This window comes from Microcaecilia unicolor, chromosome 6 (genome assembly GCF_901765095.1).
Source record: "Microcaecilia unicolor chromosome 6, aMicUni1.1, whole genome shotgun sequence".
NCBI lineage: Eukaryota > Metazoa > Chordata > Amphibia > Gymnophiona > Siphonopidae > Microcaecilia > Microcaecilia unicolor.
The window spans coordinates 148,109,671-148,127,030 of record NC_044036.1 but is presented as its reverse complement, the minus strand read 5'-3'; the positions used below and the strand labels follow the sequence as shown (position 1 = coordinate 148,127,030).

General features: G+C 43.0%; 1 protein-coding gene across 1 annotated transcript in view; it reads left to right on the top strand.

Moving 5' to 3' along the window:
• The first annotated feature begins 1,400 nt into the window (after positions 1-1,400).
• TAFA1 (TAFA chemokine like family member 1) overlaps positions 1,401-17,360 on the top strand; it is a 394,848-nt gene continuing 378,888 nt past the window's right edge. The window contains exons 1-2 of the mRNA XM_030207877.1: positions 1,401-1,831; positions 4,076-4,199. Of these exons, the coding sequence (XP_030063737.1) occupies positions 4,079-4,199 (121 nt within the window). The 5' untranslated portion in view covers positions 1,401-1,831; positions 4,076-4,078. The remainder of the gene's footprint in view (positions 1,832-4,075; positions 4,200-17,360) is intronic.

Here is a 17,360-nt window from a genome sequence, read left to right as displayed (position 1 = left end):
GGGATAGAGAGAGAGACACTGGATGGAAGAATCATGAGAGGGGGGTAGATGGATGGAAGGATGAGGAGAGAAAGACACGATGGAAGGATGGGGAGAGAAAGGGGGAAATGGATGAATGGATGCAGAGAGATTGGAAGATGTGGAGAGAGAAGGGACTATGAACAGAAAAGGGTAGAGAGAGAGAGAGACGCTGGATAGGAGGAGGGGTAGAGAGACATTAGATGGAAGGATCAGGAGAAAGGGTAGTTGGGTGGAAGGATGGGGAGAGAAAGAGGGAAGACACTGGATGGAAGGATGCAGAAAGAAAGAGGGGAGACATTGGAAGGATGGGGAGAGAAAGAGGAGAGCTGCTGGATGGAAAGGGGAGTAGAGAAAGATTGGAGAATAAGAGGACGGGGCATGGGGAGAACAAGGGTGAGAAAAAGATGAAAAGCCATAGGTAGATTAAGGAAAAAGAAGGAAATTTAAGAATGGATAGTAAGAATGAATTAAATCTGGACAGAGAGAGAGGCTGAAAAATATTGAAGAAAAAGGAGAGAAAATGACAAATGGCGCAATGAAGGAAAGCAGAATCTAGAGACTGGGAGCAACACAATGAGAAAAAGTAAATGGCCATACAACAAAGGTAAAGAAAATAATTTTATTTTTAATTTAGGATCAAGTAATATGATACCTGTGTTAATAACCTTTCAGAGACCAATACTTCCTTAGGTCAGGAGAGGATACCATAACAGCATTATACTGACCTGAGGCAGGAGGTTTTGGCCTCTGAAAGCTCATTGAAAAGGGTGTTAGGAGGCTATTAAATAAATTATTTTCTGAAACCTGATGCACTGAAAAGCAGCACTTTACCCCTGTGTGACAAATGCATCTGATTAGTGTGACTAAATTTTGCTGGGGGAGGGGAGGTAGACAGAAAATTTTGTGCCCACCCACTTTGGGTTCAGGCCCACCCAAAATTGGCAGTCTGGCTACGCCACTAGTTTTGTGACTTGAGGTGTTGTATTTTCCTCCTCTGTATTTTTATAAACAGTATTATTTTAGGTGGTTTTTTTTGGGGGGGGGGGGTAACTTCAGATGAAGTAAAGCAATTTCATTACTGCTTACGCTTTTCACTTTCCTTTTTTGGGGGGGGGGATGGGGTGGACTTTTGTGATAATTATACAAATCCAAGCCAGTTTACCATTCTTCTTACCCAATAATAATATGTTACATTGTATGTTATTGAACTAACCCGATATGAAACAGCAGTGCCACATGGTACCTATCTTGCTTAAGTTGCTATGCATACACACATTGCAGTGCAGCTTGCAGCGTTGGCTGGTATCTCTTTAAGACGGGCTACTTACTTGCAAGGATGTATTGAAAGCAACTGCTTAGAGCAGCGCACTGTTCAGCAACCTGGCGTAGCTCACGGTTCCAACTCAGCTGAAGCCTGCCTTGCTCGTTTTGAATGCACCGTAGTGGGGCTGGGCTGTCATTAAATCTAAACTGATCCGTGCCTTTAAGTGCACGGGAAGCTACTGCAAATTAGCTCAAGATTGCTTCAAAGGTTTTCATAGAACGCCAGGAGATGATTTAAAGGTGAAAATGACAAGGTTTCCACCCCTCAAATCTTGGGCACTTTCCAACAAGATGCACTGAACCGATGTCTTTTTAACTCTGGATTTTAGACAGTAGCTAACGAGATTTGTTGTTTTTTTGAAATCTTGCAAGAGAAGCGTTGGAAGCCGTTTATCAGCCCTTTATTTTGGTCTGGATGGATTTTAAAAAGTGCTAAGCTTTTCAATGGTCACAGATAGGACGCTCTGCTCTTGGCTGGATTATTCAGGTAAGAATCGTGTTTTCCCTTTTTTTTTTTTTTTTTTTTTTTTTTTTAAAGCTGGGAAAGAAAATTCTAAAGTCACCCAGTAATAGCAGGCGCAACCCATAGCCGGTGCATTAAGTTTCTGTAAAAATGAATCACTTGCATTAAAAAAAAATGGATGGAGGGAGCAAGGCAACCTGGGCAGATGAAGGAATAATAGCCAAATGATTGTGATGATGCGAAGTACAGCTAAGCCGAAAACAGAGCCGAAAGCGAAAACGGGTTCGGAAGATGACAAATGTATTTAGGGAGCGAGAAAGATTGTGTCTGTGTAGATAAATGAGCAGTGGAAAAGTTTGATTTCGCTGAGTATCTGGCTGGGATTTCTGAATAACAAGATACATTTGAACTTTGTCTTCGCTGGGGACGCAAGCAGCAGGCAGGCTATCTTGTAGTGTCTGAAATATAAATTGCTCAAGGAACCTCCAAATTCCCTTAGACTGAGGTAGTTTGGGAGAATACAAAGATCCTGAGTCAGCTTTAAAGTCACACTCGTTGTGAAAATGGGGAGGGGGGGGGGTGGAAATGGGGAGGGTGGGAGGACACTAGGATGGAAAGTGCCGTCTAAAGCCGAGTTAGCAGAAAGGGGAGATGAAAATATAAACGGAAGTGGTACATACTATGTACCACAATGTACCATACAATCTATGTACCACATAGATTGTGTGAAATTAGAATTGCAAAAGCCACCTAAAAGTGGAAGCTTCCTCGCTCTAAAGGCCTTTGAGTTCTTTCATAATTTCCCCTTTTAGGTCTCTGAAAGGAGTCTTTCGAGTGATCAAATAGCTGTAATGGTTTTGCTTGGCTCCTGTGCATGTTTACCCTCGTATCTGAATGTCTTCCTTATTTAATTATTCTAGCCCTCCTCCTCCTCCTCCTCCTCCCCCTCCCCCAGTTGCAAGCCAACGGGGCTGTTCAGTCATTCCTGCCGAATCTGTATTTGAAAATCTCATTTTTATCGAAATGATTATGCATGTCAAAGCAAAACGTATGATCCTCTTGCCTTTATGAAAACTCATTTTCTTAGAGGGAATAACGTTCAGCTGATTGGATAATTGGCTAAAAAGGGTATTCTGGGATTGGTTGAATAAGGGGAATGACTGAAGTTTGATTAATTTGGCACTGTGTAATGTAGCGGAAGACGCTGTAAGGGGACTGGGCTCTTCATAGCGTAGCTATATGGCTTGCAGTTCTGTTTTTGCAGGCACTGAAATAAAGAGGTTTTTTTTTTTTTTTTTTAAAGTTTGGTGTGAAAAGCTAGCTTGACCAATTAGGTCTGTAGAGCATGCATACACTCGCAGAGTCCGGCATGCCTGGAAATACTGAAGTGACTTGCTTCAAGCCCAAAAATCAGGCTAGCATTGTGAATTGGAGGGTTGTCTGCACGTTGGAAAGATTACCTTTCTGTTTGTTGCCTGTGAAATCCAGTTTAGCCCGAAAAAAACGTCTTGGAGAGCTGGATTTGGAGCAAAGGAAACTGAATTGATCTGGGAAATTAAACATGGTTCTGAGAAACAATGACTTTATTTGGAAGCCAGAAGTGTAGTTAAATTTAAAAATTAATGTTTATAGAAGTCAAAAACAGTTGCCTGCTCTTCTCTGGGTAGGTATTAAAACTAACAATTACAAAAGATTTGATGGTGGTAACTGGCCTTTTTCAAGCTTATTGAAGACAGTCCAGCTCCGTGTATTTTATGTATGAATACATATGTAAACTAGATTTGGTGGGGAACAGGCTACATATTAACCAGGAACTGCTATTGAAAAAGTTTCAGTGCAAGGCACTGTTCAGGTGAACTGACTTAGTGCTTAGTTTTACATTTTGGAAGGGACTGAAATCAATTTTCCTATTACTGGTCGTAAGAAAAACTTAAGTTGGTTTGCAACATTAAAAAAGAATAGAATAATAACGTGGGGGCTTTTGGGGGGGGGGGACGGCAGGAGGGTGTAATGCATCACTGGCTCCTGTGCACAGCATTTCTTGTAATAGTGGGCTGGCAGTTTCATTTGTTCTGTTGAATTATTAAAGTTTTTCACTCATCCGTGGGGACAGTCTGTTTCCTGCTCTGTACTCTTCTGACGTAGCCTTTCCTGGTATGATAAATGTGGCTTGAGCAACAAAAGAGGTGTCTGCTTCCTAAACATTTCGACTTCTCCAATTTTGATGTTGACACAGATGGTAATCTGTCTCATCTCTGTCTCACCTAGAGAATGGCAATGGTGGCTGCAGCATCCTGGATCTTGGCGTTGTGGATTTGTGCCTGCCCACTGCTGCTCTGTCAGGGCTCCCTCCACCATCACTCTTTCCAGCAGAACCGCCTGCACAGACCAGGTAGGAACAAATACCAAGCTGGATTCTCTCAGGTTACAGAGCAGTAAGTGACCCTCTATCCCTAGTCACTTTTTGACCAGGGCTTTTTTTGAGGGGGTACTTGGGGCACTGAGTACTGGCACCTTTTCCATTGCTAAAATGGATCCATGGACCCCAAGTTTTAATGAAAGAGCTCAGGCGTGTCATAGATTCTGTGACTGGTTGCTGGGTCCTGGCTATTGTGGGCAGGGTCCCTCGGTGATCACTCCACCCCTGAAGGGTTCCCTAGCATTTGAATACCAGCACCTTTCTTGCTAGAAAAAAACACATTGCTTTTTGATGGCGCTGCCTCTAAGCATGTCTTCTTTAATGGACTTCTTGCTATCTGATAGAGCATTATTTTCAACCAGTTTGATACATTCCTTTCAAAGCATGAGACTAATTTTAGTGTTGTTGGGTTTCAGATTTTTGAAAACTCCCCGCCATATAAGAAACAAACTTTCCCTGGTGTGGCATGACACACACCCTAGAAAGGGGAAACTCTGTGCTGAAAGCATGATGTGCTGTTGAATCCCAGGATACACTGGGAGTGTTGGGATAGCAATGAAATATTTCCAAATGGAAATATGCAACGTTCATGCAGCTCCTGGGTGGTTTAGGAATTCTGTGGTACAAAGAGGATTGATGAACTTTCAGTGTGGTCCTGGCAGGTCCCAAACAATTTCAGAGTTGCATGAAACTATTTTGCAAACACAATTAAAAAAAAAAAAAATTCCTTGGAAAAGTGTAAATATCACAGTTTAAGAGCTTAAGCTCTCATAGTTGTGGGAGAGAAGCTGGATTCTTCTCTCTGACTATATGGCCATGGGTGCCTGCAGAAAAATTTTCAAGGGCAGAAGAGGAGACATTTAATAAAGAAATAGGGACGCACATAAACAGAATTATAGAAATAATTGTTAAAGCAATTAGTCATTGGAATCCAGAGGTGGGATGAATGATCCCCACTCACACCGTCATCTTCTGGGTAAATCTGTTGTTTCCAACTTAGAATATGTAGCTTACTCTAGGATCCCTTGTAAGAGAGTGATTCATTTTGAATAGGTGTATATATTCTAAAGGATTTATATAGCGTGCCTAGAGATCCGCACTGAAATTCAAGTGTAGCCTATAACAACACATAACTTAACAAGCTAATCAGCGTTTTTAACAGCTCTTAACAAGCAATAATGAGCACTAATTGGCAATAATTAGAATCGATGCGCACAACTCGCTAAGCATGTTCTGTAATGAAGTGTGCCTAAATTCTAATGCGTGCAGTTCAAAAGGGGCATGGCTATAAGCGTGGAAATGGGCATTCAATAGGCGTTCCCAAATTTACATGCTAAGTTATAGAATATGGCTCAGTGTGCATTAATGTACGCGCAGGGATCTGTGCCACATTTTCATTGGTGTAAATGGTCGTGCATAGTTTTAGGCGCTGGGATATTAACTAAGCATATTCTATATACCTTGCCTAAATCTAGGTGCCACCTATAGAATGCTCTTAGGCGGAAATGTTTACCACGTGGATTTTTTTTAGGCACTTTATATATAGAATCTGGCCCATGCAAACAGGAAATATTGCAGTGGATTTCACAGTATCATTTAGCTCAAAAGCAGACAGAAAGGGAGACCATTTAGAAATTGATTATTAAATCCAATGTTTCAACCTGTGTTGGGATTTTTTAACTTCCAAATGTTATCCATATATCATTTCTAAAAGCTGTCATTCTACATATTCAAAACAGATCATTATGTTTAGGTGATGCTGTTTTGTTGTCTCATTCTATTTTGAGCTGAATTTTGTAAGTGCATTTTGAAACATAGGACACAGAACAGCCATGCTACTAGGGGTAAATTTAAGTCTTTCCTCAGCCCACTCCTACGCAGGAAGGAGGGGTGGTCTTCTGGTCAGAATAGTAACCAACAGGGCCAGAAAAGTTTAGGGCATGTGTTCAAGGTTTTTTTCTTCCACCGACTGCACTCAATGACCTTTGATTAGTGACTATATCTCCCCCATCCCTCTGGGACACTGTTGAAAAGCAAGCACTTGTCATCATCTGGATTTTCAGGTCAGCAAATAAGGGACTGGTTCACTACATTTTTTTTTTCTTAAAACACAGAGAAAAGCCTCAGTGAATCAGGTTCATAGGAAACATTGATTCTGTTCCAGCTGTGATGCTGTTCAATGTGAATCTTTAGCCTTTAGGCATATACATGACTGCAGCACAAGATGATAATAAAAATTAAAAAAAAAATCACTGCTAGAAATTTGGTGTAATCCACAGAGAAATAGAGAAATAAAAAGGCACAAGGAAAGTATAATAATATTTTATAAAAATCAGTGGAAACAACTGACATAATGAGAAAAAATGGTAGACGGGCAGATTCACAGCTTTCCAGCATTTGCCTAAGCTTGAAAAATGACCTCTTTTATGAGGCAGGAACAGCAAGACATTAGGTGCATACCAAACATTGAGGAAATGTGAAAAATAACAAATCTTTAGCTCAGAGCTACGGTACAGATAGAGTGAAGGTTTTACAGTTGCTTCATCACCTGTTTAGGGAGACTGAATCTCTTTTCTGTTGCAAGCTTTCCCTGGGCAGGCTTCTTCTGCACCCTACATGAGCAAGATTAATGACAGTCTGGTCCCAGGAAGCCAATCTCAGTCTCTCAAGAAATAATGCACTACATTGACAGATGAGTGGAATGTGATGTGATGTCCCCATCATTCAGATTGGTTCACACCTGCATTCCACCAGCCAGTGGGATCATTTAAGGCGAACAGGGAGTAGTGTTGGTTTCTGTTGCCCGAACATGAAATCAAGACAGTGGTTTTTATGAGGGTGTGAATTTAGTTTGTCTAGGATATGCAGTTTTTTCATCCATGTCGGAAGGAATTAAAATGTCTGAGGTTTAATCACAATCCATTTATTTATTTGCGGTATTTGAAATGCTTCATTTGATTTTGTTTTCAACATACTGAGAGCAATTCTGAAACAGGGACCTGCAGGGAGTGAGTTAGGAGCAGTGGCCAGTTGTGGGTGGGCCTTAGCTGAAGGTGGGTGGGCATGCAATTCTCTCCCCCCCCCCCCCCCCCCCCCCCCCATCCCTGGTCTCTGCCTTTGGCTCCTCAAAATATAAGTTGTTGGAACTTTATCTTACCACAACATCACTTTGTATTTGTTTACACCAGAGTCTGCAAACGCCTCTCCGGCACTATGTAAGCCACATTGAGCCTACAAATAGGTGGGAAAATGTGGGATACAAATGTAAGAAATAAATAAAATAAATACCCAAGCTAGCGGAGATGCCAAGCCCTGCCAGCCGAAAACATCTACTGCCTGAATCATGCCTGCAGCTGTACTTATTCAGCAGGCACATTTCACCACTGATGCTGGCTTTTCCACACATGCTTAGTTAAACCTGAACTGAGCATGCGTGAGAGATCCTGCATTAGCGGGGTGTTCCAATTATTCTTGCATGCACTTTATAGAATAGTCACTATATAAATAAGGAGTAGCCTAGTGGTTAGTGCAGTAGACTTTGATCCTGGGGAACAGAGTTCAATTCCCACTGCAGCTCCTTGTGACTCTGGGCAAGTCACTTAACCCTCCATTGCCCCAGGTACAAAAAATAAGTACCTGAATATATGTAAACCGCCTTGAATGTAGTTGCAAAAACCTCAGAAAGGCGGTATATCAAGTCCCATTTCCCTTTCCCATATGTGCCCTTTGTAGTTAAATGGAACCTCAATGATGGTACTTGATGAACCAAACATATCATCAAGCTTCATCCACCAACCTCCTCATCCGGTCCCTTACAAGCTCATCCTCTCAATATTACTTTTCAATAGCAAAAAATTATTATGTTTCAAACTGCCAAATCACTTATCTGAATCAATGTCGGCTCAGGGGGGTGGTGTTCTGACATGAGTCATGTTTTGCATAATGATTTATCAAGGAACCTCCTTTCAAACCATCAGATATTGGTTTGAGCACATTGGCCAAGAGTATGAACCTGGTGGTTTGAAAGGAGGTTCCTTGATATAAAGCATTATGCGAAACATGACTCATGTCAGAGCACCACCCCCCTGAGCTGACATTGATTCAGATAAGTGATTTGACAGCTTGAAGCTTAATAATTTTTTGCTGTTGAAAAGTAATATGGAGAGGATCAGCCATGTAATTAAATAATGAGCTAATTAGTGCCAATAACTGGCTTTTAAACAAGTGATTATTGGCACTAATTAGATTTAATTGAAATGTCCGCACGTAAGTTTAAGCACAGGATCTGTGCATAAATTTTGTGTGCATGCCGAAAAAAGGGTGTGTAGAAATGGAAGGTTGATGGGCAGGTCATGGGTGGATCAGGGGCATTCCTTGAACTTATGCACATAGAGAATAAGGGCATCCTCATGGGTATTTACACCACATTTTGGTCAGTGCAAGTGGTAGTGCCGAATGTTAGATGCTATTCTATAAGCTTTGTCTAATTTTGTGCGATTTATGGAATAGACCTTTTCAAGGTGCTGAATTTTTTGGCAGCATATATAGAATTCACTCCCATATGCCTCTAGTGTACAGCGCTGCATACGTCTAGTAACGCTTTAGAAATAAGTAGTAAGGTTGAAACTTACTAGTCTGTGTTGAAGGTGAAATTTAGTCTCATTATAGCTGGCTAGATTGCACCTGCTGACCCTGCCACCAGAGAATAACCTGCTTGTACTGAAATGCCAGTGCAAACTGGTTAAGTTCTCTTTCCCTGCTCCTTCCAATTTACACAGGATTTGTGCTTGCATTTTATAGATATATAAGTGCCTATATGCACAGTCCAATGAACAACCAACTATTGCTTCCATCTCCCAAATAGCTTCTGTCCTTAGGTCTCATGGGTCATCACATTGTGTGCCTATTAAGCTGTTGCATTTATATTGTACTGACATGAATAGTTGGGGTACATAGGCAAACGTTTTTCATTTTGTTGTTTGTAGGCTTTTTATTTTTGTTTTGTTTTTATAATTGTTTTTAGGGCACAGCTGTATAACGACACGAGTCATTGAGATCTCAGACCCAGAGCCATCTGATGATCTTCCTGCTTTATTTATTTAATTTATTTAGATCATTTATACCCCGCCTATTACCACATAAAGCAGCCCCTAAGCGGCTAACAATGAACTAAAGAAGCAGTACAATGACAGTAGAAAGGGACCGGAGGAAGAAGGGAATATTAATACAATATTTAATCGGATAAGTGGCAAGGAATCAGATATTGACTCGCTGAGACATGACCAGTTCTTAAAGCAGCAGTAAAGGTTTTACTTTAGCTGTTATTCATGTTTTCAAAGCTTTGCATTCCAGAGGGTTTTATTTCTTCTTTAACATCCTCATCATCGTGGTTAGGATTGGGAACATCATTTAAAATGCTGAAGATTTCATCATTTGTTGCCTTGCTTTGATGGCATTAATCAAACTGGTAGCAACTGGATAACCTGGAAGAGAGCTATTGCTTTCATCTTCATATTTATAAATGCACGCTGGGGTTGGCGGTGTCAATGCAGAAAAGGCAACAGGGACAATATCCAGTATCCTTTCTGATGGTAAGAGGATCTTATACATTTTTCTAAAACTTCTTTTACAAAGTTTTGGTTTGGGCTTATCAAGGTCCTGGGTAAGACAATCTGACCAATCTTCCCAGCTCCAGCGGAACTGAAAGTTACTCAAGTGGTGGGAGAACCAGTTAATTATCCTGTCTATGCAGGTTGTATTCATTGAATCCAAACGCAGATAGAACATTTCGGTGGCCTGCGCGAGGACTTGTGGTAGAGATCCTATATGGACGTAAGATGTGTATTTCTTGCCAGCGATCCTGTTTCATCTTCTGAATCTGAACCCAAAGGCAGTCTAAATACGGCAAACAGCAGCTGAACGGAGTCTGCGACAGGCACTTCCTCCGAAATAGCAGGGCAGCAGTGACAGCGCCGGCCCAACTGATAGCAAGGATAGGAAGGGTGGAGACACGCCAGCGATGGAGCAATGACGAACAGCCGCTCTCCCCAAGATTTTGAACCGGAACAAAGACAACAAGAAGAGAATCTGTTCACCGCGGTACTCAAGGAAGCCGGCACGATCAAAAACTGGCCAAATCATAGCTCAAGAAAAGGGTTTACTCCGCGATGGTAGCTGGAGCCAATGGCTTCTGCAGTCTGTTAGTCAGCGGCCATTTTGAAAAAAAAAAAAAAAGCTAGCTTGGAATCCACATGACAATCAGCTTTTTTTGGCCTCTGCATTATGGAACTCCTTCCTCAAGATCTTCGGCAAGAGCCCACCTAGATTATTTTAACAAAGGTTTAAAACTATATATATATATATATATATATATATATATATATATATATATAAAATTAGCCTTCATGGGGTCTTGCGGAGCCGGGAAACTATATGACAGACAATAGGACCAGTGAGGAAACAGAAACTCAGATTATGAGAAATACAAGTAGGCATAAGTTGGTCATATCTGTTGGCCATATCTAGAGGCACAGTATCTACTCCTCCAAGGTGACTGTCCCTTTTAACCCAACGGTATACTGAAATGTGGTGCAAACGTGCATGCTTAAATTAGGCGCGTATCCCTGTTATTCTATAACAATGCACATTAATTTTAGGAATGCCCCTGTTACACCCATGACCCTTCCATTTCCACCTCCTCTATGCTAATTAAATATAATTAGTGCCAATAATTGCATGTTAAAAAGCAAGTTATTGGCACTAATTAGCTTCAATTAAATTGCAAACATGCTCAATTTGCCCATGCAAGCTTTGGTGACTTTTATAGAATTAGGGGATAGTATGCGCGCTTTCTCAATAGATGCACATGCGCATTCAATAGAGAGAGAGAGTGTGTGCGCTGTGTGCAGATAGCTCATACTCTTTAAGGTGAGTGAACACTATCCTCCAAATTCTGTAAAGGATCCTAGGTCGGCTGCCACCCGGGGCGGATCGCCAATGCGCACCCACACCCGGGTGCAGCACGACCTTCCCTTCCTGGCACAATGACCCCCCCCCCCCCCCCCGGGTGCATTCTTGGCTGCTAGGAGCAGCCGCATGGCTCTCGGCTGCGCTGGCTTCCTGCTCCCTCTGCCCTGGAACAGGAAGTAACCTGTTCCAGGGCAGAGGGAGCAGGGAACCAGCAGAGCCGACAGGTGTGCGGCTGCTCTCTGCACCCCTCCAGCGGCATGCACCCGGGGCGGACCGCCCCGCCTTTGGTACGCTGCTGGTAAAGGGCACTAAAAATTAGGTAATCTAGGTGCATAACTAACCCCCCCCCCCTTTACAAAGCTGCGCTAGCGCCTGCCGGTGCGGTAAAACCGACACAACCCATTCAAAGAGAATGAGCTGTGCTGGTATTACCTTACAGCTTTGTAAAAGGTGTGTGTGTGAAGGGGCAAATTAGCTAATTGGTGCTAAATCAGCCTTAAGTACCAGTAATTGGTGTGAGTGCTTACTAATTGGTAGTTGTAAATGACATGCCCCTGCTCTATAAACTTAGGGCCTGATATTCAGCCAGAGGTAATCAGTGTTTTGCTGAGTACCTGTGGCTTTAACTCTGAAAATCCAGTGTCTGGCCATGTCCTCTTCCCCTCTAGGCCATGACGATGACCATCTAGCCCTTCAGGGTCTCAGTGGAGGACTTTGATTTTATTTTCAATGTCTTGTCACACTTTTCTCTTTCACAATTCCTCCCCTCCTCCCCTGTTTTATACTGCCATTAATTTTAGCTGATTATTGTAACCTAGGCACTCATCTGTATTTTCCCTTTCCTCTTCTTTCTAAATTTGGAATAATTTGTATTTGTATACCGCTTAGCTGCTTACTTTATTTGTGGTGTATGAAACAAATTTGAAATGTGAACTGTTAATGATTTGTTAACTAATTTACTTGCAAGCAAATCTCGGGATTATTTGCAAATGTTGGCGCCATTGGGGTGCCCTTTTACTTAGCTGTCTATGCACATACACGTGTCCTAGGCACATTAATTTTGAACTACTAGCTGGCTACCGCTTCAATTGCATTTTTTTAAATGCGCGTCCACTAGGCGGGCTGGAAAATTTCCGGCACGAGGTGCTAACCGGGCGGTAATGAGCATTGTACACGCGTAGACCATTACTGCCTGGTTATGCATGAGACTTTATCGCTAGGTCAGTGGGTGGCGGTAAGGTCTCAGGCCCAAAATGGACGTGCGCCAATTTTTATTTTGTCGCACGTCCATTTTTGGCCAAAAAAAGGCCTTTTTTTGCAGGCACGCTGAAAAATGGACCTGCGCATGTTCAATACATGTGTCTACATCGGTGCAGGCCATTTTTCGGTGCACCTTAGTAATAGGACCCCTGGGTGTGGAAGGCATAATGTGGTTAGTGAATGGCAAATACTGTGAGCTAATCTGCACTTTTGCACACTTACTAAAGTGCTTCCGTGCTAACTCCAAGCAAAGCAGTAGCGTAGCCAGAGTTCAATTTTTAGATGGGCCTGGAGGTGGACTGGGTGGGCACGGGCCTCACATTTCCTCTCCACCCGCTACCCCCTCCCCCCCCCCCCACGGAACTCTTTCAAACCCAGGGCATTAGGCAGTGTTTGTCCAGATGCAGACACCCCCCTGTACATGGTCAGGTCTGGTCATTTTTACTGCCTTGAAGCGCCGTTCTCCCTCCAGCACCGGCAATTCCCATAGTCAGCCTTCTGCCAGCGTGCGTCATTGGGGCCTCTCCTCAGGCGCGTCTCACCTTTGCGGAAAACAGGAAGTTGCAGAGTTGGTGGGACGCACCTGAAAAGAGGCCTCGATGACGCACGCTGGCAGAAGGCTGGCTATGGGAATCGCCGGTGCTGGAGGGAGAACGGCGCTTCAGGGCAGTAAAAGTGAACACACCACGCGGACGGGGAGAGCGGGCAGAAGAGGCAGGAAAAGATTGGAGCCTCGCTTGGGAGAGCTATGCCACTGGTTGGGTTGGGGCTAGTTAGGGTGGGCGGGCCTGGAGCAAAGGTGCCTGGGCCAATCCAGGCCAGCCCGTGGCTACGCGCCTTTAGCAAAGTACCGCACAGTAGCTGCAAACTTAACATTACATTTTTAACAGCAAATACTGGCTGCTCAATAGTTTCCATGTTAAATTTGCAGCTCTTCTATTAAGCTGCAGAAACTGCAAATTTTATCACAGTTTAGCAAAAAGGACCCCTTGGTCAACTAGTCTATACGTTCATAGCAACCAGCAATGTTGAGCTGACTATATCTGTGTGCATAGCTGGATTTTAGGTGACTTTTCAGCCATATCCTAACCAGTAGGTTCTGACTGAAACTTACCTAAACTTTAACTGACTGACAAGCCCATCATATAGGCTTTGAAATTCTATTGATTCATATTATGCAAAATTTAAAGGATGCACACCAGGTCTGAACTTGGAGACATAGACAGGATTATTTACCTCTACATCATGAACTGCAGGTTTTCCACAATGGCAGGAAAAAACCTCTATATTCTACTTCTGTCAGGTTGATTTCCATCCAAGTGTCCATTGATTTCTAAAGTGTACCAAAGCCAGCAGTGCATCAGGGAGGCAGAGCCATAACAATATGGAAGTCCCAAGCATATACATTTTATAGCCTTTTCATTAATCGGTTTACCAAATGGGTTGTGTCCTGTTAATAAATGTTTATCAGATATGACTTTCTGAAGCGATCTAATCACTTTCAGATACTTATAAACAACGTTATGCTACAGTGTGAAAGTCATTATGTGGAGGGAAGTTTAGAGCAGTGGGCTAAGAACCAGGGGCGCCTGGTTCAAACACCATGGCAGCTTCTTGTGATCTTGGGCAAATTACTTAACCCTACTGTTGAAAACACAAAACAGTTTACACTAAAAATGTCTCTTTATCTTGGATCCTTAACTGTTCCCTTCATCCCAAGTAGACCTCTGAGATCAATATCTCAGCGTAGAGTGGTCGTTCCTCCTATTACTGGATTTCCTTTCGCAAGAATGCGTATTTTGTCTGGCACCTGCTTTATGGAACTAGCTTCCTGCAAATATTTAGGAAATAGATTCTGTGCCTAAATTTAAAAAGAAAATGCTGAAAATATAGGGTTCCTTTTTACAAAGCAGGTTACTGATTAGCATGTGCTGAATGAATGCGAAGACACCCATGTAAAAGGAGCCCATATTTTTTTACTCAAGCGTTTAATCTTCTGGATATTTCAGAGATATTAGGTGTTGTGGAGGGCATTTTCGAAAGAAACGTCTAAGTTGGAATTTGGATGTCTTTGTAAAACATCCAAATTCGGAGGCGGGGAAAAGATCATTTTTGAAAAAAGATCCATCTTTCATTTCAAAAATACCAAGGACATCCTTGGATTTGGACTTCTTTTTGATTTTCTGCGATTTTCAAAACCAAAGACGTCCAAGTCTAAAACGTCCAAATGCAAGCCATTTGGACATGGAAGGAGCCAGCATTTCTAGTACACTGGTCCCCCTGACATGCCAGGACAGCAATGGGGCACCCTAGGGGGCACTGCAGTGGACTTCATAAAATGCTCCCAGGTACATAGCTCCCTTACCTTGTGTGCCGAGCCCCCAACTGTACACCACTACCATAGCCCTTACGGGTGAAGGGGGGCACCTAGATGTGGGTACAGAGGGTTTCTGTTGTGTTTTGGAGGGCTCACTGTTTCCTCCACAGATGTAACATGCAGGGGGGTATGGGCCTGGGTTCACCTGTCTGAAGTGCACTGCACCCACTAAAACTGCTCCAGGGACCTGCATGCACTGTCCTGGATCTGAGTATGACATCTGAGGCTGGCACGTAATATTTTTAATGATGTTTTTTCAGGGTGGGAGGCAGTTAGTGACCACTGGGGAGAGTAATGGGAGGTCATCCCCGATTCCCTCCGGTGGTCATCTGGTCATTTCAGGCACCTTTTTGTGCCTTATTCATAATACAGGTCCGGGTGAAAACATCCAAGTTTTAGTCATGGATGTCTCTGTTTTTTTTCCATTATGGCTCAAAGACGTCCAAGTCTCCAAGTCGTGCCTTCACCAAGCCTCCGATACGCCCCCCTTGAGATTTGGACGTCCTTGTGATGGACTTTCACTAGAGACATCCAAAATCGGGTTTCGATTATTCTGATTTGGACGTCTCTGAGAGATGGACGTCCAAGTACTGATGTATGTCGAACGATGGATGTCCATCTCTTTCGAAAATGAGCCTGTTAGTTATAGTGACTGGTGGTTGTTTTTTTTTTCTTCTACATTGATTATGTATTGTTGTATGCTTGACTTAGGTCTTTTCTATCTACAGTGGAGTTCCTTTTTATTTTACATTTCTATATTTCATTTTTACCCATATTGTAAACCTCTATGATTACTGTTTCTAGGCAGTATATAAAGCCATGATAAATGATAAACCCTCCATTGCCTTAATTCCTCTACGGAAAAGCCACTGTGGGCTTCCGAGAGTCGCAATTTCTTAAGGGAGGGGGTGTGTGACAAGGCAACCCCACAGATTCCCCAGTGAAGCAGTTGAGCCCAGAACTACGGGTCCCAGAAGTCCTTGCAAGAATGAGAGAAGTGTAGTCCTAAAAAAATGGAATGGATTCCCAGCTCCAGCAGGGGGAGCAATGGCTCGAGGCAGGGTGAGCCTGTTACTCCCTTCCCCATTAGAGGGCGAGGGAAGGATGAAGCTCAGTTTCCCTGGCTTCGCCCTCAGTATATAATTCCCCCCAGCTGTGAGAAGGGGAGAGCAGATTTCCTGGAGGCTCTCAGTCACTGTTGTGCTATATTGGAAGTGTGCTGAACTCTTACCTGGACTCTACCTTTTTCTTTTGACGATTATCTTATGAGGATTGTACCTTTTTGTGTTGATGAATATATGATGATTTTTGATATGAAATTGCCTTGACAAAATACTTTAGCCCTGAGTCCCAGTATCAGCAGTATTCTGTCCTGGAACCCTGGGAGCCCTGCAGTCTGGCTGGCTTCACCCAAGATGCGGAAGTGGACCCCCACCTTTACAATATGAACATGCCATACTGTGTCAGGCTGATGGTCTGTCTAGCCCTGTATCCTGCTTCCAACTGTGGCCAATCCAGGTCACAAATATCTGTCAGAAACCCAATGAGTAGCAAGATGCCATGCTACCGACCCCAGGGATAAGTAGCGGTTTCCCTCATGACTTCCTTTGTACCAGAAGAAAACTTGAATGAGCATCAGGGTCACTAGACTCTGGGGCACAATTAAAGATTTGTACCATCTACCACATTCCTTCTTTGAAAAACGTAACAAATGAAATATGCAAAAAACTACACCCACAAACCCTTCATATCTACACCCAATGCAGATGCACTTGTAACACTGCCCTTTGTAGGTCTACAATGAGGCAACATAGTTGCAAAGTGCTCAGGTAGTTTTTTCTGTGAACCTTGTAGATCATTTTCAAATTTTTTTTTTTTTTTTACATTTGTACCCCGCGCTTTCCCACTCATGGCAGGCTCAATGCGGCTTACATGGGGCAATGGAGGGTTAAGTGACTTGCCCAGAGTCACAAGGAGCTGCCTGTACTTTGCTAGTATAACTTTTCAAGGTCCTTTACTAGCAGTTAACGTAAACTAACTCACTGTGGGCCCTTTTTACTAAGCGGCGGTAAGCCCAACACGGACTAACCGCTTGCTAAACAGGAAGTACCGCCTGGCTACCACATCAAGCATCCATGATCACCATAATGCTCTATCGCTGTTATCCAGTTCCTAGCACTTACTAAGGGTTTCCCTGGTGCTTTATTGGCAGGGCAAGAGCAATCCCTGGATGCTCCTGCCTCATTGCTGTTCTCTATTCAAAATGGCAGCTCTGACCCCTAGTGGTAGTCTCACAGTATTATCACTAGGGTCAAGCCACCAAATAAGGGCTTTTTTGGTTGCTGATCTGAAGGGGATTAGACTCTCAGTAATTGGTTGTGATAGTGTGGGAGGCATTAAGTGAACCCTCATTTCTTGCAGTGGTGGTGGTGTTACTGTAGGATAAATTACCATGCACTAAATGCTATCCACACATATAACCTATCCACTCTCCACCCTTTTTCGACTCCCTCCCTGGAAGGCAGTTA